This window comes from Rhinolophus hipposideros (assembly GCF_964194185.1).
Source record: "Rhinolophus hipposideros genome assembly, chromosome: 19".
NCBI lineage: Eukaryota > Metazoa > Chordata > Mammalia > Chiroptera > Rhinolophidae > Rhinolophus > Rhinolophus hipposideros.
The window spans coordinates 49626238-49635885 of record NC_138065.1 but is presented as its reverse complement, the minus strand read 5'-3'; the positions used below and the strand labels follow the sequence as shown (position 1 = coordinate 49635885).

At 37.7% G+C, this 9648-nt stretch overlaps 1 protein-coding gene across 1 annotated transcript in view; it reads left to right on the top strand.

Annotated features, from left to right (window-relative positions):
* Nucleotides 1–402: 402 nt before the first annotated feature.
* MROH9 (maestro heat like repeat family member 9) overlaps nt 403–9648 on the top strand; it is a gene marked incomplete at both ends in the record, with an annotated part of 51178 nt that continues 41932 nt past the window's right edge. The window contains 3 exons of the mRNA XM_081026205.1: nt 403–453; nt 2894–2973; nt 9188–9326. Of these exons, the coding sequence (XP_080882331.1) occupies nt 403–453; nt 2894–2973; nt 9188–9326 (270 nt within the window). The remainder of the gene's footprint in view (nt 454–2893; nt 2974–9187; nt 9327–9648) is intronic.

Below are 9648 nucleotides of genomic sequence, written 5' to 3'. Positions count from 1 at the left end.
TTATTATGATAATCCCATTGCCCCCAAGCTAAGGCGGCATCAGAAACACACATTAGATGCATGTGGTTTGACACACCTGAGACTTAATGAACTCGTCAAATTGGCACGGCTCCAATTTTTCTGGCCAACAATGACAACAGGCATTGAACAAAAATGCCATTGATATACGATATATATGAAAAGCAGAGAATCAGCTTAGAGAAAAAAGCCAACATGATAAACACGGAAGCTTAAGGTCCACCACACTGGTCCTTGTACCCAGCATTAGGAAACATAATACAAAGGACAGATTCCCAGGATTGAGACCATTTTATCATTTCCTGTGGGTGTCAAATGAAAATCCATAGCAACTGAAAATGAGATAAAAGAGAACGTAGCCCCAGAATAGAAGTTAAAGCGAGAATGACGATCCTACCGCCCAGAGGAGGCATTGAAGAATTTCTGGGCACCCTGGTGAGCGTGTTACCTATTCTGCACAATCACAAAAAGCCTAACTGGAGAAAGCAGCTGACCTTTCTGGCTAAGTCCTATACCTTCCTAGAATGACGTCACTGGAGAACCAGTTTACATAAGCTAGCACCCCTGGTTGCTTATCCACGCGTGTGCGGGCTTTTCGGGTAGATAAACATTAGCTGGGATATGGCACAGGTGACAGCAGGCCTCCGGCAAGGAAGGGAGATGCTGCAAACCAGGGAGTCACCAAAAGCCGTGATGTGAAAGGAATAGAGCAGAGCAATAACCCGGTGATGGACTTGGAGCGACAAATTTGGCTCCATGAAGCCGAGAAGCTAGCTCACAAAGGTGGAGCGCAGGTCCATGTTAAATGCAGATCAACTCAATGACCACGGGCTGCTGTGCCCGGAAGCTCCAGGACTGAGTGGAAAGAGTTCACTTAGGCAGCGCTTCTCAATCGTGGCTGCACATCCGAACCGCCCGAAAGGTTTTTTGTTTATTAACACGGATATCCAGTCTTGAATACAGACCTATTGAATCCACATCGCTGGAGGTGTGGCCTAGGAATCAAAAATCAGTATTTTTCAGCCCCTTAATACACTGCCACGCTTGGGAGCCAGTGACTCAGCTTTGAAGTGTCACAAACTGATGTCCAAGGACTCTAAGCCCAGTAAAAACCTGATCCATCAGAAAAGTTGCCAGTGAGGCAATAGCCCCAGAGAAGTTGCTTTTACAGAGACAGCATGTTCAGTTAGTCACTGCCCCGAGAAATGGGGACTAGGGAATTTCTGGCCAAATTGAATGAAAATGGCGACAAGGACAAAAATGTCTTATTTCAAAATAGACAAATCACCACTAGAGTTCCAGGTTCCAGTGAGAGTTGTCTGCCTTATGGAAGGTTTCATGTTCTATTAATAATAATAACATGCTTTATGCTAATAAGCAACTTAGCAAAGAATTATTCTTTCACGATTAAGTAAAATCATGTTTGCTGTCGTTAAGAATCACTGGTAGGTACGAATATAAACATTTGCGAGAAAGGAGAATGAGTTCTCTGCCACCATGCAGTCTGAGCACGGCCGGGGGGCAGGGGGTTAGACCACGTGCTGTGTCCCCGGAAGGTCACGATGACATGCTAATGGTTAGCAGGAAATGCCATTGTTGGTTCAGACCCCCATCAGGAAGTTTATCTGACTGTCTTAGTCAGTTCGGGATGGTTTAACAAGATACCACAGACTAGGGGGCTTGAGCAACAGAAATCTGTTTCTCACAGTCCTGGAAGCTGGGAAGCCCAAGGTCAGAGTAAGGAAAATTCAGTGTCTGGGGAGCGTCCGCCCCTCTGGGGGTTCAGACAGCACCTTTTTGCATCTTCATAAGGCGGAGAGAGACTGAAAGCAAGCTCTCTCTCGTCTCTTCTTATAAAGGCACAAATGCCATCAAGGGGGCTCCACCCTCCCGACCTCATCCAACCTTAACTACCTCCCAAACCCCCCCCACACACACACACCATCACACTGGGGGTTAGCTAGGCTTAAACATATGCTTTTTGAGGGGACACACATGCAGTCCATTACAGGGACTTCATGGACGGGCATCTGGCTCTATCCATCGAGGTGGCTGGCACATCCCAGAGGGGCAGAACATAGATGCCACAGGCATGCAATGCTGGAGTCAGACGGGCAGCACTGAGCAAACAGAGGGCCTTTGCAGGGTGACTAGTATCCTGGAGTAGGCATTGCCTGTACGTTAGGGGAAGTAAATCCCCTGAGAAACAGTATTACACAGCAGTACCTGAAAGAGAACTTGGGTCTATTTCAGAAGTAGGGACTCAGAATTTCTATCAACAGCACCAATGACTATGACAGACAGTGACATTGCAACAGAGGCTCAAATGAACACGAGTGGAGGGCACAGAAGAAAAGAGATGCTCTGCTATTAGGCTTTCTTGAGTTCCCCAGTTTCTTGAATACAGAACCGGGAATTCTTGATGGAATCCCATTGGTGCTCATGGAGAAGCTGAAATAGTTTTATTAAACAGCTGTCCTTGACCTGTATGTGGCTCTCATTCTATAGAGTTTAGACTTCAGTGAGGTTGGCTTAAGTCACGCTGCTGGTATTTTTATAGGTAGATTCCACACGGAATAGATCGCACTTCACAGTTATACCATGGTGTACAGAAGGGCACCCGGTAAAAAGCATTCCTCACAAATTTTATCTGAAAATGCCAATTATATATGCACAGTGGCTGGCTGCAAAAGGATAGCATGTAGTGTCGTGGGGCCTAACTTACAGTTTGCCTGGTCTCAACACTTCCATGAACTCTTGGGTTTATATTGCAGCCTGATATGGTCGCTGTACTCTCTGGAAAAGAGAGAAGTACACATGTGTGAAGAGTCTCACAGGTCTGTTATGGATTCTTCTCTTTTCCTGGTACTTACAGGAGCTTACGGCTCCCAGTCTGTGGGAGGCATACATCAGCATCTTAAGCCATCAAGCCATGATCCTGTCCATAAACTCCAGGTATCGTAAGCTAATTCTTTCTTATTTCCTTGAATGAGTATCTTTAAAATGTAATAGAGAGAAATCACAATTGTGACAAATAAAAAAATGCAAAAATGACTCCGAATTCCACCATCCTAACTCCACAACTGTTATTCCTCTGTTGTGTTCTTTCCCAATCTTTCTGTATTACATGGGTAACTATTGTGTTACAGCTAATTATTGCAGAACCATAAGCACATGGCACACTCCATTTTCTGTCATAGTTTTCATTTTGGCCTTTTGTCTTAAGTGCTTATTCTTCCATGTAGTCATATTTTCATTTTCACAGCAGTATAATAGTCCCCGATTTTAAAACTTTCTAAACTATATTTTACCAAGATGGTGATCATCGTCTTTGTAAGTAAAAGACTATATCTTCTCTGAAATACTTCTTTGAAATACCCTTCTGTGAGGGAGGTTACTGATTGAGATGGCAGACAGCCATGCAAAGGCCCTGGTGCTGGGTAGGGATCCTGAGTGGTCGGCAGAGCCATTAGGTCTACGGGGCAGACCCACCAGGACCTTTGCTGAGGCCTCCCATCTGCAGACTCTTCCCACTGATGACCCAGCATGGTGGGACAAACAACTCCAGTGGGTGACTTGGCGGAGGAACCCCGTCTGCCTGGCCAAACCGTCCTTGGAACTTCCTGCAGTCCCGTCCAAGCCTCTTTCCTCTCTCCCTTCCTTCTCCCTTCCTTCTCTCCTTCTCTTGGAAACCTCTTGCACCTCTAAGTCTTGTTGTGACATCTGCTTCCCCTAAACCAGAACTCACGAAAATGGGATGATCCCTCCTCGAGCGTTCAATAAATACTGTCAATTGTTGTCCAGAAGAAATGTACAAATAATAAATGCTTGTTTAAAGCCTAGCTACCTAAAAGATTTACATACATTCCAACATTTTTCTATTTTACTGACATAATAGGTTCAAAATGTTATCTCATTGTTCTTTTAATTTGTATTACTTTCAATACAAGCCATACTCAATATTTTCTATATGTCTATGTATTTGTTTTCTATATCTGAGAACTCGCTCATCTTCTTCGCCAGTTTATTTGGATTTTAGTGGTGGTATATATTTGGTAGGCGTCTCATGATGTTTTTTTAAATTATATCTTCTTTTGTCTTTTTAGAATTGATTTTACAGTCACAGATAGTCTTTTAAATTTTTTTGCATGATAGCTGATAAAAAATAAATTCTACATTTCACTTTAATGTTATATTCAATATCTTCTAGCTTTTTGTTATTTGATTTTTGTTACTCTTTAGTTTATAACAGTTGTTTTTATTTAGAAACTAATTTAATTCATACTTCACAATTCCATCACACAGACCTGAATTCAACAAACTTTGGCCCATGTTTTTGCAGCTCCTATTTTTGTACCTCCTTAGAGACAATGGTTTTTTTTCCACATTTTTATATTGTTGGGGCAAAAACTCAAAAGAGGAATATTGGATAACATGTAAATATTTTAGGAAGGCCAAATTTCTGGGTTTATAAATGAAGCTTTGGTGGGAAACAACCAGGCCCATTCATTCATGTATTGTCTTCAGTGGCTTTTGCATTACAATGGAGGAGATGGGCAGATAGAGGCCCGCAAAGCCTTTTTTGCTTTCTGGACCGTCACAGAACATGTTTGCTCACTCTTGAGACAGATAATCCTTATTGAAAATGCTCCATTTCCAAAGCCATGTTTAACCCTTTGAATGTTTTTTTGTATGTGTCTGTGTAATGGAATGGTTATGGGTTTAAAGGGTTCTGAGCCGTTCAAGATTTTGACAATAGTGGGAGATAAGTGAGCCTCTGTGAGTGATGAACTAACTACACACACACACACACACACACACACACGAGCATAGCACGAGTAAAACTGGGGCAATCTGAACAGGATCAGTGGATCGAATCAATGTCAATATTCTAGTGATGGTATTGAACTACAGCTTTTGGAGACTGTTACCATTGGGGAAAGTTGAGTGGAGTGTATAAGAGGTCTAGTAGTTCTTACAATAGCATGTGAATTTACAAATATCTCAATAAAATTTTCAAGTGGAAAGAAAAAAAAAAAAAAGAAAAACCAGCTTATGGGATGGCATTTTGACCTGACATGAAAATTCCTGCCATGATAAGTAAGTGAGACATTTGGCCTGAAATAGGGAAAAACAGTATTTGCTATTCCTATATTAGGATATTCTCAGGAATTTCTATTCTATTTCATTGTTTAGAGTTTTATTTCAGTGCTACCACTATATTCTTTTGATCTACTGCTGTTTTAAATTCTATTATCTGACAGCTAGATCTTTCACATTTTCTTGATCTTTTTCAGCAAAGTCATCTATGATAGTCCTTCCAATTTATTTTCCCAAATGAAATGTAACTGTGTTTTACCAACTTCTGGTGAAAATGTTCTGAAATTTTAATTGCAATTTCAGAGTTTGTGAAATAATTTCAGAACAATTGGCATTTATAAGTAATCTTCCTATTTGTAAACATATCTTTCCAGTTATTCAAGTTTTATGCCTCCTTGGAAGCACGTTTAATATAGATTCTGCACATTACTAGACAAATTTCTTAGATTACGCTGTACTTCGGTTTCTTTTTCATTTTATTGTTTGGAAAGCAATCACTGACATACTGAGATGCAAGTGGAATTTGGGGGTGGGGTTATATTTGTCCTGTATTTGATTGAGCTTCCTGAACTTTTTTTTATTAGATCATGTCTTATTAGAAAGACAAGACACGCTAACACAATATTTTAAAATAAGAAATTGAACCCTTATGTTGTTCCTGTTTTTCACAAAAATACATACACTACTCAATTTGCAAAATGTGCTTTCTTGGTTTTAATAAAACCTTCCAAGGAACTATTTTAGCTTTTTTTCATAGAAAATGATGTTGAGATTTATTAAATATTTTTTCAGGTTTGATTAAAGAATTATTTTATTATTAAATCTATTAAAAGATATGTATTGATAATAGTTTTTAGAACATGGGGTCCCCTTTATATTCCAATGACAAACCACGATTGGTGGCATTATGCTATTCTTTTATTATTTTTAAAAATTACTGTTCTAAAAATTTAAACCTTATATTCATAAATGAAATTATAGTTAATATTTTTGAGATCGTCTTTTATTATAACTCGATTTGAAGAACCAGATCCCTGATTTCCACTCATTGGTGATTTTTCTGGATTTATAAACTCATTTATTTTTTTCTTTTGAGGGGTGTGTGTGTGTGTGTGTGTGTGTGTGTCTTGACTAGCTGAATTAACTAGAATTATACAATGATGCTACAAAAAAAGAAATAGTGGTTAAGCATGAAGACTTGGGAGTCAGATCAGCTCCCCCATTCACAGATTTTGTGATTCTGATGAAGTTATTTAACTTTTCTAAGCCTCAGATTCCTTATCTGTAAACTAAGGGCAACAATGGTATTTACCTCTCCATGCTGCTGTGAAGATGTACCTAGATAACAATGCATGCAGAACAGGTAAAATTCCTTGCACCTGGTGTTTAAGCCCCACTATCAGGACTTCTTAACCTATTTTAACACGTGGGGAACTCTTACCCACAAAATACACAGTCACATATAAACAAAATTTGCATCTTATTTTATAGGGTTCATGGAAAGGTAAACCCTGGATTAGGATCCCCATTTCATATTTTATTTTAAAATTTATTTGTCTAGCTAAATGTGTTTACAATGTCCCACATAATATTTCTCCTTTAAATTTTTGTATTCATTATAGATTTTGCTTTTCATATTTTGCTCAAATATTTGATCCATAAAGATTCATGCACGTTATATCTTCATGTATACCTATGTAATTTAATAATATAAGTTAATTTCATTTGTTTCTATTAAACCCATATAATAGCTAACTTCTCTTTTTGACTAATGTAGTCTTTCTAAATTATTATTTAGTTTCTGCTTCCTCTTTTATCTTTTTTAAATGTGTATTTAAATTTGCCAGTAAGGATCATCACACTTATGATTTCCCATTTTTCTCATTTTATAATGTATTCATTTTGGTTATGCCCTTCATTTCTGTGATTATATTTTTTGTCCTTTTAAAATCTTAAGTAATATGCTTAGTTTACTATTTTTCTCTCATTTTAAATGAGAAAAACTCTTGATAGTATTCAAGTATTTTTAAGTACTTTGAATCTTCTAAGTTTAAAAATAGACTTCTCATTGTAATTATAGAATGAAACATATCCTTTCATATTTTAAAACTTTCTATGGCTAAGCCATATGATAAATATTTGTCAGCATTCCATGATTAGTTAAAAATATAATCCTTGTTATCTCATTTAATACAGTTTATTATATGTATATAAGTGTACCTCCTTATTGATTACATTTTAAAACCTCTTCTTGTGCAGAATTTTCATTTTTACCTACCTTATGCTGATAATTGAATGCTTAATATCGCCTATAACTGTGCTTCTATTTCTCCTTGTATAATAATTTAATAACATATATTTTAATAATTTTATTTAATAATATATTAATTTTATTTCTATGTGATTTTGGATATTTCATATTATTATGCCTTTTATTACTTTGGATAGTTCATATTATCATGCCTTTTATTACTTTGTAGTAATTGTATATATCTCTCTCAATACTCTTTGACTTGAATTAAACATTGTATCATATTAATATCGCCTTCGGATTTGCTTCTGATCATATTTTAATATAATTTCCCCATGTTTTCATTAAGAGACATTTACTTTCTTTTATTCAATTGCGATTCTTGAAATTATACTTGTGAAAATACATATTGCCTTTGTTTGTTAGTTTTTATCTAAAACTTCCTGCGTCATAAAAAAAACTCCCAAGTAATTTTTTTAGTCTATTTATTTGGTCTACTTCTCACTGCACTTCAAACTTGGAAACAAATATTTAGCTCAAAATTTTAACAAAAGCAAACCCATACTGTAATTTAGTGAGGAATGTCTCTTCTTTCTTCTCCAGTTCCTTTCTATACATCCTGGAACATACGACACCACTTAACCAAGACGTCCCTTGTTGTAACCCACATTAGTAATTTAAGAGCTGCTCTTTTGAAAACAAATTATATGTAGACCAAAAAATGTGTACTTGCTAACCATTGCCCATGTTGCCCCATAGACTTGGACGTGAATTTCTTCTTTAGCATTGCCAATGTCTGACTCAGTCTTCTTCACATTTAACATTGGAAGGTCACTTGTCCATCAGCAGTTACCCATGGCATTGGAATATCATGCTCCTTTCCTAATGCTTGTTCATGGCCTGGACCATTTTAGCTTTTTTTCAGAACTGGCTATCTGATTTCAAAGTACAATGAAAGACACTGTTTTCTATTTCATCAAAATCATAATTTTGCATTTTCCTACACCAAATAGATCCCTGGAAGTTAAATACCTTCCACTGAAAATTCTACTGGAAACTTTTGACAGCTGTTCAGTCTGATATTCCATGAGAGCCCATGATCATTTCAGTCTTTCCAAGATTTGAAAATTGTCTAATAGAGTCTAAGAGATCCTATTTCAAACATTGGAGTGCATATATTTAGAGTGTCTTGTCCAGCAGAGGAAAGAGATTCTGAGTCCAGCACCAGAGTTCCTGCCTTACCATCTAGAGCACCATCTTTTCAAAAAACAATTATCTTCACCTCAAAATAAATTAAAAAAAAAAAAAAGATCAGGAAGGACTCTTATTCAGATTACACATACCAAAGGAATAATTACTATGTCACAATTTATCTTTCTAGCTGCTGATGGATGGGTTTCTTTTGCCATCAATTGGAAGTTACAGTCCAATATCTGAAATATTAAACTGCGAGAAACATAGTATCATGAATTAGAAAAAAAATGTAGCAGTAATATATGTCAACTGCCTACATCCCAGCATGGGTTGGTGTGCTCGGTTGGGAATGTTACCACTTAACATTAGTATGTCTATGGAGAAAAATAGTCTGTTTTCCAAATAACCGAATACAGATGACTTATGCAAAAAAAACCACATCATTTCTTTATATTTAAAACACCACTGTCATTTTTATGAGACTGTTTAAAAGCCACATGTTCTACAAAGCCAGAAGCTGGGCTTCATTTCCTAGTACACTGTCTCTTATCAATAAGAAAAAGCCACTGAAGTGAGGCTATATTTGTTCTCTCCTCAATAATAATTACATCTTCTTCTGGCCAGCTTTGTGGATCCCGTCGTACAATTTGAAACTCAGTTGGAAATAATACGGTCGTCCTTTAAAATGGTATTTGCTATCCCCAGTCTTGAAGAAATGAAAGAAGTGGGGAACAGCACAGAGGATGATGAGGAGGATCTGAAGGTAGGATTTCGCTCCCTTTCTCCACGAGGAGAAGCCACAGCAATGCTCGGGAAGGTCTCTCCACAGGTCATGGGCTTTGTGGTTTTCTCCCTCGCTCTTTGTACATACCACAGATTCATGGACGTCCCAGCACTAATCTATACCCCCGCACTCCTTGTGAATTCTACCACCCGTGGGATTGAAGGGACTGTATAGGTTTTATAGGAACAAATAGGTGAATGGATTTTGGGTTCATCGGGTTAGCAAGGACAGGGAGGTTACTTCCAAGTAAAGATGCAAAGAAGGAAATGTGAGCAGAGAAAGGTGAAGGTGGGGAGGGTCC